The 13,958-nt window shown below is 45.8% G+C and overlaps 1 protein-coding gene across 1 annotated transcript in view; it reads right to left on the bottom strand.

Moving 5' to 3' along the window:
* The window catches only part of LOC116986494 (fer-1-like protein 4), a 119,088-nt gene that overhangs the window by 58,808 nt on the left and 46,322 nt on the right, over nucleotides 1-13,958 (bottom strand). The window contains exons 20-24 of the mRNA XM_033042076.1: nucleotides 10,307-10,394; nucleotides 7,535-7,648; nucleotides 5,231-5,383; nucleotides 3,881-4,061; nucleotides 1,126-1,250 (exon numbers count right to left, since the gene is read on the bottom strand). Of these exons, the coding sequence (XP_032897967.1) occupies nucleotides 1,126-1,250; nucleotides 3,881-4,061; nucleotides 5,231-5,383; nucleotides 7,535-7,648; nucleotides 10,307-10,394 (661 nt within the window). The remainder of the gene's footprint in view (nucleotides 1-1,125; nucleotides 1,251-3,880; nucleotides 4,062-5,230; nucleotides 5,384-7,534; nucleotides 7,649-10,306; nucleotides 10,395-13,958) is intronic.

Here is a 13,958-nt window from a genome sequence, read left to right on the forward strand (position 1 = left end):
CTTGGAGTTCAGTTTTATATTACACAAGTTAAAGTGTAATTGATGGAAAAATACATTGAAAAATGCAGCTTAATTGTAAACCGGCACCTTTTTGTCTTCAATAAAACAGTGAGTTTGGGTAAATCCATTCCTGCCCCACTTGGACACATAGGACAAGTGGCCCTGTCACTGTATGACTCTGTGCTCCTCAATCTCAACCAGTGTGCATTGGCATGAAGCTGAATTGCATCAACAGGAACTGTTAAATGGAAATGCCATTTCATCTAACAGACCATCGGTACATGTACAAACCATCGGTACCCGTACACATACACTTATTTGTATCATTAGTCAGATTCTACTGTCTTCCAACCTCCAACCAATAAACAGATTTGAACGGATAAAGATTTGTCTGATCAATGCTACAGACATATTGAGGATGTCTTCACTACCTAAACATTAACAACGCAGAGCTTTGCATGAACATGACCAAAGGGTTGATTGTCTCAATCGTGACCGTAGGTCAGTTTATAAAGAATTTATGAAGATTTGAGAATTAAGGGACAGAAGTTTAGGGGTAACATGAGGGGGAACTTCTTTACTCAGAGAGTGGTAGCTGTGTGGAATGAGCTTCCAGTGGAAGTGGTGGAGGCAGGTTCGAATTTATCATTTAAAAATAAATTGGATAGGTATATGGACGGGAAAGGAATGGAGGGTTATGGTCTGAGTGCAGGTAGATTGGACTAGGTGAGAGTAAGTGTTCGGCACAGACTAGAAGGGCCGAGATGGCCTGTTTCCGTGCTGTAATTGTTATATGTTATTAAACATCCAATTCTATCATTGTCTCTTTCCTTTATTCATATTTGGATCTAAACTACATTCATAAACCGGCAATGCAATAATTCAGCTCCATTCTCTTTGTATTATTTAAAAATAATAATCTAGTCCATTTTTGAGATATCTGAAATTCTTCAAGTATGACCAACATCGAACACCATGTATCAACTCCCTTTTGATTTCCCCAATTAACAAAATGAGGAACCAAAGGAAAATGGTCACTGTAACAGATTAAAGATCCACTAACACTTTACAGAATGAATGAGAATAAAAATGGGCATTGCATCGATGATTATTCAAGCATCTTACCCTGGTTGACTGACACTGAGTTGAAAACACAACTCTTGCAAACGGATCTGACAGTCCGGTTTCATCGGCTGCCAGCAGTCCCCGAGCCTGGTACATGTGAGCCCGGAGCTGGAAATAACTGTTGTCTGTGTGTAGGGGAAAGAGAGATTCAGTCACGTAAAACAGACGCAGAAAATGCTTTGTTAAAGTTGCTTTATAAATAGTTCTCAAGCCACAGTGTTGGAGAGGGTGCAGAGGAGATTCACCAGGATGCTGCCTGGAATAAAGGGAGAGATCGGCTGCGATTGTTTCCCCTGGAGTGAAGGAGGCTGAAGGGAGACCGGACAGAAGCATAGAAAATGTGTCTCTTGGTTCTTTCTTTCAACTACAAACAATGATTAAACCTAACTCTGTGCTTTTGTCGTCTCCAGCTCTTCACAACCCAATGCTACACATGTTCAGAGTTGGGTTGAATGGCCCATTTCCTGAAGGGTCTCATTCATTGCTTCTCTCCAGAGATGCTGCCTGTCCCACTGAGTTACTCCAGCATTTTGTGTCTACCTTTGGTGTAAACCAGCATCTCCAGTTCCTTTGTGTAAGAAAGAACTGCAGATGCTGGTTTAAATCGAAGGTAGACACAAAAAGCTAGAGTAACTGAGCGGGTGAGGCAGCATCTGCGGAGAGAAGGAATGAGCGACATTTCGGGTCGAGACCCTTTTTCAGACTGATATCAGGGGAGGGGGCGGGATGAAGATAGGGTGTAAGCGGTGACAGTAAGACTGGTGTCTATCTAAGATAGCCCTTGTTTTCTCTCTCCTTCCCCTTCCCAGTTCTCCCACTAGTCTTACTGTCTCCGTATACACTCTATCTTTGTCCCGCCCCCTCCCCTGACATCAGTCTGAAGAGGGGTCTCGACCCGAAACGTCGCCCATTCCTTCTCTCCGGAGATGCTGCCTGACCCACTGAGTTACTCCACATTTTGTGTCTATCTTCAGTTCCTTTCTATACATTACTGTTCGTAAGCCTCGTTGTCACCTTTCCCTCAGCCAACAATGAACCATTCTACATTTCCTTGAGCATCATCTGCTTTGATCTGGCGTTTTTACACCTTGCCCATCCATATCTCCAGTCTTCCTCTCCCCTAACTAGGTCTGAAGTAGAGTCTCGACCCAAAATGTCACCCATTCCTTCTCTCCGGAGAAGCTACCTGTGCTGCTGAGTTACTCCAGCATTTTGCGTCTACCTTCAGTGTAAACCAGCACCTGCAGTTCCTTCCTGCACATAATACAAGTGTAAGTGTGGTCAGGTTGGCATGTGTGATCTCTCCTCGGTTGCCGTGGGTCGCATTTTCCTCTGTTGCTATGAACTTAGGGAGGTGCAGACACAAGGAACTACGGATGCTGGTTTACAAAAAAGACACAAAGTTTTGGAGTAACTCAGCGGGTCAGGCAGCATCTGTGGAGATCATGGATAGGTGACGGTTTGTGTCAGAACCCTTCTTCAGACTGGATGTAGTCCTCTTTGGCTGAATGATTAACTGAGTGAATCAGAGTCCAGGCTCCCTGGGATGCGCCACCACCGGGCATGTGATGTGGATTCCCCAGCTGGGTCTTTGCTGGTAAGGGTGGCCTCGCGAGTCTGCCTTTGATTCAGCTGCAAAGTTGCATTTGTCAGCAGTCTGCCCAAACTGTGGATATTCTAAAGGGCACCAAATAGGGAGGGGAGAAATAGAGGAGAAAGTCCATGGAGAGGGTGCAGCAGTGTGCAAAATCTGCAGAGGGCTGGATTTGGGAGATTTTATTGAAGAAGGGAGAATTTTCTGAAATGTGTTCAGGAGAACACCACTGACTGGTGCTGCTGAGTGAGGAAGCTTTATAGATTGAGAGAGTAGTGGAGTCACAGAGCATGGAAACACGCCATAATGCCCCTGTCCCACTTAGGAAACCTGAACGGAAACCTCTGGAGACTTTGCGCCCCACCCAAGGTTTCCGTGCGGTTCCCGGAGGTTGCAGGTGGTTGCAGGTAGTGGAAGCAGGTAGGGGGGGAAGAAGAAAGGAAGAGGCAGAGACAGTGGGCTGAGGGAGAGCTGGGAAGTGGAGGAGAAAGCAGGGACTACCTGAAATTGGAGGTCAATGTTCATACCGCTGGGGTGTAAACTGCCCAAGTGAAATATGAGGTGCTGCTCCTCCAATTTACGGTGGGACTCACTCTGGCCATGGAGGAGGCCCAGGATAGAAAGGTCAGATTCGGAATGGGAGGGGGAGTTGAAGAGCTGAGCCACCCGGAGATCAGGTTGGTTATTGCAGACCGAGCGGAGGTGTTGGGCGAAGCGATCGCAAAGCCTAGGCTTGGTCTCACCGATGTAGGGCAACTGACATCTAGAGCAGCGGATGCAATAGATGAGGTTGGAGGAGGTGCAGGTGAACCTCTGCCGCACCTGTTATACTGTGGTGATGTGGCTTGCCAAGTCTGCACTGGCTCTATTCAAGGGTAGCCCATCAAGAAGGTATTTGAATAGAACATGTGTTTCACTCAAAAAAAGAGAAATGTGCAGAGTAGGTGATGTATACACCCAAGAGGCATCTTCACTTGCCTTTAGTGATTGACCAGTAGGGCTCATGAGCACCCACCCTGCCAACGTTAAGCATCTGCACCCACCCCCCCCCCCCCCACATCTGCATCCAACCCCACCCCCCCCCCCCACCAACGCCCACCCCTCACACAAAAACCATACCCATTCAATATTAAAGGGACCAATGCTTGTCTCATTCCTCACAGTCACTGTTGAGCTTAATGGGCGGCAGCATCCGAGTGGTGTCCGCCTTGGCTGCTTCGTCATACACGGGGATATATTCCTGGGGCAGGCTGCTGACGATGTCTTTAGTGGACTTTGTCACTCCCAGCCACATGGAAACCTCCAGTTTTGTAAAAATCTCCCCAATCGGTGCCCCTGGTGCCTGGTGGACAATAGAACACATCACATCAGAGGAGACAACTCCATTTTGATCAATCATCAGTCACTAGGGTGAGACCAAACGCAAAATACTGTAGACATTATCTTCTCTCTCGATACCAACATTGCTCTGAAACGTTCTTAACATATTATGTTTGCAGATACCAAAGGTCGATGCCAAAAATTGACAGATTTAAAAAAAAAAAATAAAAATGTTTTAATTGACTTTCCCAAAACATTCAATTAAAAAAAAAGGTAAACTGAACCGAAAGTAAAAGTTTCACACACTCGTAAGGCCTTAAGATATGTATGTGTTTCCTGTCTCATGGAGTACGGCTCAAACATGCGACAGGTGACTGGGTACAAGGCTCTGCATCTGAGCACAATGCAGTGAAACTAAAGGGAATGCACTGTACTTTAGTTTACTTTAACCAAATGGGATTTTTATTGTTAACATCTTTCCATTGGCTGCCTTGTTCTTCTCATTATAGCTGTCTGTTTGGCCGACCTTTAGATCTGGCTCCAATGTACCCAAGGAATTATGGCCCTGTCCCACAGTACAAGTTCATTCCAAGAGCTCTCCCGAGTTTATTTTTAAATCGTGGTAAGCACGGAGAATGCACGTAGCGGTAATGTCGGAGCTCGGGGACGTCTCTTAGCAGCTCGTAACGCTAACGGCAGGTACTCAGGAAGACTCGCAAACGGCAGGTAAGCTCGGGAAGACTCGTGAAGATTTTTCAACACGATGAAAAATGTCCATGAGAGCCCCGAGTACCGACAAGCGGCCATTACCGTAACTCTCTGAGTTCGAATCAGGGCAAACTCGGGAGAGCTCTTGGAATGAACTCGTACAGTGGGACAGGGCCATTAAGCCCAAAACCCAAACTAGTCACGGGCCTTTTACTGTGACCCTCCAGTGACACTGCTGAATTATCAGTCCTGCAAGAACCATAAGGTCTGAATGACAATAAAGGTATTCAATTCAAATTCAATTCAATTCAATTCATTTGAAGGTTTCTGTGACTCCTGGGAAATGCGGAGTTGCCGATATAATTCGTCTCAGTGGAATGTGCGTGAAACTGCGTGAAACCGAGTGTTCCATTTGGCAGTGAGGCCCAAGGTGACAATGCAGTGAGAAGGGTGGACGAGGATAAGATCCCTATCTCCGCTTACCTTCATGAAGAGGGACTGAATTTTCCCACAGTCCTTTCCTTTCTCTTCCTCCACCACCGAGTACAGAACCTGTCGAGCTGGGACTCGCGCCACAGCCACACGCTTCCCATTGCTCAACATCCAGATGAAGATGTCAGGAATCGGAGTCTGAGGCTGAGGGAAAACAAGTGAAGACAATGTTTCACATGAGCGTGATGCAATGCTGTGGACTGTGATGCCAGGACTGATCTAGACGGCATCATATCGGGAAGGTGGCTGCCACTAATCATTATCAACAAGGATTAAAATCAGAATTACGTTTCTTAAGTTGATCAAAAGAAAAACTTTACCGATTTTAAAGACTAAAACACATCTATTTCCTAGATTAAAACTTTTGGAAAAACAAATTAGAATCTTTGAACCAGAATTATTCAATGGCCAGACCATTAAGTCTACTTTACTGGATTCCTTCGAATCAGAATCAGTGAGTTTGGAATCTCAATGGCAATGATTGTGATAACTTGTGCCAACCTCCTCGTCCCAGACATGAAAGGTGAGGAAGCAAATCAGTGACTGAAGTTCTTCTTCACCAAAGTTTAGAATTTCAGTTGGTGTATGGAGTGCACCAAGGATTTGGGTCGTTTTTTGTTGACACATGGCCTTCTTGTTGGTCCGAGGTTGCAGTGCGGCTGGATCTCATAGTTTTCTCTAGAATGGAGTCAAGAGTGCTCATAACATGAGCAAAGTTAAGATTGACAAAATCTTCAATGTGGTCCTTATAGCCTCTGTTCTTGATACTTGGTGTGTGTGCATGTGTGTCCTTGAATATTTGGACTGCAGTTGCCTTGACGATACTGAAGATGTTGCACGTCAGAGTTGTCAACAAAGTGTTGGATCTCTTACATTCTTTCTACTAATGCCCCTGTCCCACTTAGGAAACCTGAACGGAAACCTCTGGAGACTTTGCGCCCCACCCAAGGTTTCCGTGTGGTTCCCGGAGGTTGCAGGTTGTTGCCGGAGATTGCAGGTAGTGGAAGCAGGTAGGGAGACTGACAAAAACCTCCGGGAACTGCACGGAAACCTTGGGTGGGGCGCAAAGTCTCCAGAGGTTTCCGTTCAATTTTCCTAAGTGGGACAGGGGCATAAGATTAGTGGGAGAACTGGCAAGGGGAAGGAGAGAGAAAACAAGGGCGATCTTAGATAGACACCAGTCTTACTCCTAAGAGGGGCAGGGGCTTAACTGCCCATTCTTTGGGCTACAGGTTCTCTGTTGTACCTCAGGTTTCAGAGCTTCGGGTATTTGTTTGCGCTTGATGACGTTTCTAATCCCAGGATGTCTTGCGTTTAATGTTAGTTCGCTCCTAAATCTTCTGCTCATCAAAGCAGCATTCTGTAGCACAGAATTAGGCCCTTCAGCCCACCACATCCCTGCGAACCTTCATGCCCATCAACACATCCCATTTGCCTGCATTTTGTCCGAATCCTTCGATGCATGTTTAAATGTCAATTTAAATATCTCTTAAAAGTAGCGATTATATCTAACTCTGGCAAAATAAATGTTCTCCTCTAATCCCCTTTAAAACGCAGGAGAGACAAGGAACTGCAGATGCTGGTTTACCAATAAAGACACAAAGTGCTGGACTAAGACTGAAGAGGTTCCCCGATCCAAAACGTTGGCCAACTGTGTTTTCCAGAGATGCCATCTGACCCGCTGAGTTACTCCAACATTTTGTATCCCTTTAAAACTCCTTCCTTTCACCTTCAGCGCCTGCTCTTTTATTTTTGTCAATGTAAACATATAAGATTGTTAAGGGCTTGGACACGCTAGAGGCAGGAAACATGTTCCCGATGTTGGGGGATTCCAGAACCAAGGGCTACACAGTTTAAGAATAAGGAGTAAGCCATTTAGAACGGAAATGAGGAAACACTTTTTCTCACAGAGAGTGGTGAGTCTGTGGAATTCTCTGCCTCAGAGGGCGGTGGAGGCAGGTTCTCTGGATGCTTTCAAGAGAGAGCTAGATAGGGCTCTTAAAAATAACGGAGTCAGGGGATATGGGGTGAAGATAGGAACGGGGTACTGATTGGGGATGATCAGCCATGATCACATTGAATGGCGGTGCTGGCTCGAAGGGCCGAATGGCCTACTCCTGCACCTATTGTATATTGTCTATGCACAAATTGCACGTGATTTCCTTGTACTGCAAAGTGCCGACGTAACATGAACTATAGCACTGCTAAAATAAATCTTCCACCATCTGCAGATTCATTCCTAGCTCATGAATTTCTGGATCTGAAGCAGAGACATTCCAAATGTGCCAATCTCACCTCCTCCACTTGTTTTTTGAATTTCTCCAGGAGTTTTTGTACTTCTCCCAGGTGCAACTTGATATTTTTCCCCTTTCGTTTCAGAATTCTTCGCGCCTGTTTGGCATGATTAATCTGCAAAATGTGAAATAAAAGACATTTGTTGTATCCAAAGCAGAATGTCTGCAGCATAGCCAACCCATTCTTATGAAATATCCAGAAAGTATGTTTCATTGTGCTTCTCCAAACACATATTGAAACTGTTAGGTCATCTGTGGAAAGAGTAAAAGAGTTCACATTTCAGATTGAAGGCCCTTTGTTAGAACTGGGAAAGAGAGAAAACGTGTTGGAGTTAGGTTACAGCGAGGCTGGTGAGATGGATGAATGGGACAGAGAAACAAAGACAACAGGTGCAGGAGGAGGCCATTTGGCCCTTCGAGCCAGCCATTCATTGTGATCATGGCTGATCATCCACAATCACAAAGGGATTTATTTGACAAGTAAAGCAAAGGTTGTCAGAGTGATGCCAATGTTTACAGAGCTATCTGGTTAATAGATTGATGAGGGCAATTAGACCATATCAAACTCTCCTCCCCAAGATCCTGGCCATACACCTGGCTTTCCACACCAAGCTGGCCTCCCCTGCCTGGCACTACACTGTAAGATCTGTACAACATGCTGATGGACGTCACTTGCCACTTCTCTACCCAGTCATGTAAAGTAGGTGCCCCGACAACTGCACATGCCATCAACTATCTATAGAGTCATAGAGTCACACAGCAAGGAAACAGGCCATTTGGCCCAACTTGCCCATGCCAACCACAATTCCCCGTCTATGCTTGTCCCACCTGTCCACATTTGGCCCACATCACTTGTGGTCAGCGTCCCCTCCCTCAGATGCCGCTCTGATCGCCATCACTGTCCGACAAGCCAGGAAAGGCCAACTCTCAGCATCATTGGCGGCTACTGGCTGATATTGGTCTGGCCACCTGAACCTTTGCCAACTTAGTCCTTATGAAACCCAGGCATTCCACCCAGAGAGAAGGGAGTGGGTGAGAGAAGAAGCAGGAGAGAAAGAGATCCAGGATGCAACCCAACTTAGGCAACTCTTTGTGTACTAGTCAGAGAAGTGGATCTGTAATCAGGCATTACAATCGCTCCACACTTAAATCTCTACCACAAAAGCAACATTTCTTACTGAAACTATGATCACTAACGTTATTCACGTTATCCCTTTATCATGTATCTGTACCATCTTTGACTGGACATTACTGCCTTTATCTTGCACTATATTCACGGTGTTCCCTTTCCCATATATCTGTACACTGTGAATAGCTTCATTGTTATCATGTATTGTTTTTCACGCAACTAAAGGGCCTGTCCCACGAGCATGCGACTGCATGCGGCAAGCGGGACCAAACCGGAAGCGGGGGCCGCATGGAGGTCGAGTGATCCCCGTACAGGGCCGGTCCCACCAGCATGTGCCTGCATGCGGCGAGCGCGACCAAACCAGAAGCGGGAGGTCGAGTGAGTGACGTGAAGTTCGAGCGAAGTCCGTGGGAAGTTCGCGCATGACGTACGGCGTCAAGGCGTGCGTACGACGTCGAGACGCTGCGTATGCCCGTCGAGGCGGTGCGTACGGCGTCGAGGCAGCTGCGGGCTGGCAGGCATTTGCCGCGCGGAATTTTTGAACACGGTCAGTTTTTCGGAGCCCCGCGCGATGTCGGGGCTCCGTACGGCTCTGGCGATCGAAGTGGGACCGGCCCCGCAAGGCCGTATGGCTCAAGCGACCACGTTAGGTCGCGCTTGCCGCATGGAGTCGCATGCTCGTGGGACAGGCCCTTTAAGCTTTTCACTGTGCATGAATGAATACTTTATTGTCACATGTGACGTGACAGTGAAATTCTTTGCTTGCATACCCAAGGTATACAAATAATCGCCCATAAATGATGGACCATGTGGTCCTGGACTTTCTTACCACCGTAAATAAAATATTTGCGGGTTCACCCAACTGCCAGTGTTGGTGTGATCACTGCCAAACCTGGCATCATCCCGACACCACACCCCATTAACTTTATATAATTGAGTATAGAAGTTGGGAGGTCATGTTGCAGTTGTATAAGACGTTGGTGAGACCACATTTAGAATATTGTGTTCAGTTCTGGGCACCATGTTATAGGAAAGATGTTGTCAAGCTGGAAAGGGTTCAGAGAAGATTTACGAGGATGTTGCCAGGACTAGAAGGTGTTAGCTATAGGGAGAGGTTGAGTAGGCTGGGACTCTATTCCTTGGAGCGCAGGAGGATCTTATGGAGGTGTATAAAATCATGAGAGGAATAGATTGGGTAGATGCACAGAATCTCTTGCCAAGAGTAGGGGAATCGAGGACCAGAGGCCATAGGTTCAAGGTAAGGGGAAAAGATTTAAAAGGAATCCGAGGAGTAACTTTTTCACACAAAGGGTGGTAGGTGCACGGAACAAGCTGCCAGAGGAGGGAGTTGAGGCTGGGACTATCCCAACATTTAATAAACAGTTAAGACAGGTATATGGATAGGACAGGTTTGAAGGGATATGGACCAAGCGCAAGCAGATGGGACTAGTGTAGCTGGGACATGTTGGCCGGTGTGGGCAAGTTGAGCTGAAGGGCCTGTTTCCACACTGTATCACTCTATGACTCTCTGACTTAGAGCCTCAATAGACAGCTAGTGAGAAGCACAGTGATCACCTGTTCACTGAGACACGAATAAACACAGATTTAAGGTAGTCTTGAGACAGGTTGCATTCGCCCACTTACAATGTTACACTTCAAGCTCTTAATCCGAGATCTATCCAGATTGTTCGGCCGGTTCATGGTTTTCTTTTCAGCATAAATGTGATATTGTCTATGACAAAAAAAAAGTAAATAAACAAGGCTCTCAGCTAAGAAGCTGAATTATACAAAAGACTCTTTAGCCCAATTTGAAACATCTTGAAGTCAGTGCAATGTGTTTCCATTTCCTTGCTTACAGAGCCAGAGATGTCCCTTTCACCTATCAGGCTCCCATCCCATCAGGGAGGGGGAGTGTTACCTGGATGTTTTGTGCCAGGGGATGGTCACACCGACTAGTTTAATTAATTCAGTAGTTAGTGAGCAAGGAAAGGAAGGTGTGGCCATAAGCGAGGCAGGTAGGGGGAACCAGGAGGAGATGCGGCAGGAGCCACAGCCCTTGTCCCTGACAAGCATGACCGAGGCTCTTACTCAATGTGAGGACGGGATCAGGGGCTGTGGGAGGGATGAGCAACCTGGCTGCAGCACCGTGGATCAGGGGGCCATTCAAGAGGGGGGAGTTAGAAATGCCGTTGTAATAGGGGATAGTATTATTCGGGGGGTAGATAAGGTTCTCTGCGGCCAGCAGAACATGTCCCGAAGGCTGTGTTGCCTACCCGGTGCTAGGGTTAAGGATATCTCTGCGATGCTGGAGAGAAATTTGCAGAGGGAGGGGGAGGATCCAGTGGTCGTGGTCCATGTGGGGACCAATGACATAGGAAGGACGAGGAAGGAGGATCTGCTAAAGGAGTTTGAGCAGTTAGGGAATAAATTAAAAAGCAGAACCTCGAGGGTACTGATCTCCGGATTGCTACCTGAGCCACGGGCCAAATCGGCGAGGGTACGTAAAATTAAAAAGCTAAATGCGTGGCTCAAAGACTGGTGTGGGAAAAATGGGTTTGGTTTCTTGGGCCACTGGCACCAGTACTGGGACAGGGGGGATCTGTTCTGTAAGGACGGACTTCACCTGAACGGTGCTGGGACTGGGGTCCTGGCAAATCATATAACTAGGGCAGTAGAGAGGTCTTTAAACTAAGTAGCGGGGGGGAGGTATCAAGGGGGGTAATAACGGCAGGGGTAGAGGAAATAGAGCAGGGTATCAGTGGGGAAACGGAAAATCAAAATGTGACAGGAGGATCCAGAATGTGTGAAGATAAAGCTCTAGATGTAAAAGGGGCAAAAACAGAAAGGAAGGGTAGTAAAAATCATCTGAAAGTGCTTTATCTAAATGCACGGAGTATTCGAAATAAGATAAATGAATTAACGGTGCAATTAAATATATATAGTTATGATATCGTGGCCATTACGGAGACATGGCTGCAAGGGGATCAGGACTGGGAGTTAAATATAGAGGGGTACTCGACAATTAGAAAAGATAGACAGGAAAGAAAGGGAGGAGGGGTGGCCCTTTTAATAAGGGAGGGAATAACGGCAATAGAGAGGAAGGATATTGCGTTGAAGGATCAGGATAGTGAAACAGCTTGGGTACAGATAGAGAATAACAAGGGGGAAAAAACACTGGTGGGTGTAATTTATAGACCTCCAAATAGTTGTGACGCTGTTAGTCAGAACATAAATCTGCAAATAGTTGACGCATGTAAAAAGGGAACTGCTGTAATCATGGGGGACTTCAAATTTCATATTAATTGGGCAAACCAAACTGGGCAGGGTAGACTAGAGGAAGAGTTTATAGAATGTATTAGAGACGGGTTCCTAGAACAGTATGTCACAGAACCGACAAGGGGGGAGGCAATCTTGGATCTGGTCCTGTGTAATGAAGTAGGATTAATTAAAAATGTCATAGTTAGGGACTCGTTGGGAACAAGTGACCACAATATGGTCGAATTCCATATTCAAATAGAAGGGGAGCAGGTTGAAACTCAGGCTAGGGTACTTAGTCTAAATAAGGGGGATTATGAAGGTATGAGGACTGAGCTGATCAAAGTTGACTGGGATAGCAGACTCAAGAATAAGACGGTACATGAGCAGTGGTGTACGTTTAAGGATCTACTGTATAACCTTCAAGAAAAATTTATTCCTATGAAGAAAAAAAGGGGTAAGGGTAAGAACAGTCAGCCATGGCTCAGTAAAACTATAAAGGATAGTATTCGGCTGAAGGCAAGGGCATATAAGGTAGCCAGAGATAGTGGGAGGGTAGAGGATTGGGAAGCATTTAAAGGTCAGCAAAAAATAACTAAGAGATTAATTAAGACGGGGAAAATAGACTATGAAAGGAATTTAGCGAACAACATAAAAACTAATAGTAAGAGTTTTTATAGCTATATAAAAAGAAAAAGGGTGGCTAAGGTGAACGTTGGTCCATTGGAGGGTGAGACTGGAGAGTTGTTGGTGGGGAACATGGAAATGGCAAAGGCATTAAATGAGTATTTTGTATCAGTCTTCACCATAGAAGACACAAAAAATATTCCAACGCTGGATAAACAGGGGGCGGTAGGAATGGAGGAGCTAATTACTATTAAGATCACCAAGGAGGTGGTATTAGGGAAATTAATGAGACTGAAGGAGGATAAATCCCCTGGGCCTGATGGATTACATCCAAGGGTCTTGAGGGAGATAGCGGTGGGGATTGTGGATGCATTGGTGATAATTTTCCAAAACTCCCTGGAGACAGGAACAGTCCCAGTGGATTGGAAAATGGCCAATGTAACACCTATATTTAAAAAAGGAAGTAAACAGAAGGCGGGTAACTATAGACCGGTTAGTCTAACATCGGTGGTGGGTAAAATGTTAGAGACAATTATTAAAGAAACACTAACGGGGCACTTGGATAAACATGACTTCATCGGACAGAACCAGCATGGTTTTGTGAAGGGGAAGTCCTGTTTAACAAATCTGCTCGAATTCTTTGAGGAAGTAACAACCCGGGTGGATAAAGGGGAACCGGTGGATGTGGTATACTTGGACTTCCAAAAGGCTTTTGACAAGGTGCCACATAAGAGACTATTGCTAAAAATAAAAAATTATGGGATTGGGGGTAATATATTAGCATGGGTAGAGGATTGGCTAACAAATAGGAAGCAGAGAGTGGGGATAAATGGTTCATACTCGGGATGGCAACCGGTAACTAGCGGGGTTCCGCAAGGGTCGGTGCTGGGACCCCAGTTGTTCACAATTTATATAAATGATTTGGAGGAGGGAACCAAGTGTAATATATCAAAATTTGCGGACGATACAAAATGGGAGGAAAGGTAGGGGATGAGGAGGATAGGAAGAGTCTGCAAAAGGATATAGATAAGTTAGGTGAGTGGGCAACAACTTGGCAGATGAAATTTAATACTAATAAATGTGAAGTCATTCACTTTGGGAAAAAAAATGATAGGGCAAGTTATTTTCTAAATGAGGAGGAGCTGCGTTGTAATGCAACGCAAAGGGATCTAGGGGTAGTAGTACATGAATCACTAAAAGTTAGTATGCAGGTGCAGCAAGCAATCAGGAAGGCCAATGGAGTTTTGGCCTTTATTGCTAGGGGGATTGAGTATAAAAACACGGAGGTCTTGCTGCAGCTGTACACAGTATTAGTGAGACCACATTTGGAATACTGTGTACAGTTCTGGGGTCCATACTTAAGAAAGGATGTACTAGCCCTGGAGGCAGTGCAGCGAAGGTTTACAAGATTAAT

Source organism: Amblyraja radiata, chromosome 23 (assembly GCF_010909765.2).
Source record: "Amblyraja radiata isolate CabotCenter1 chromosome 23, sAmbRad1.1.pri, whole genome shotgun sequence".
Classification (NCBI taxonomy): domain Eukaryota; kingdom Metazoa; phylum Chordata; class Chondrichthyes; order Rajiformes; family Rajidae; genus Amblyraja; species Amblyraja radiata.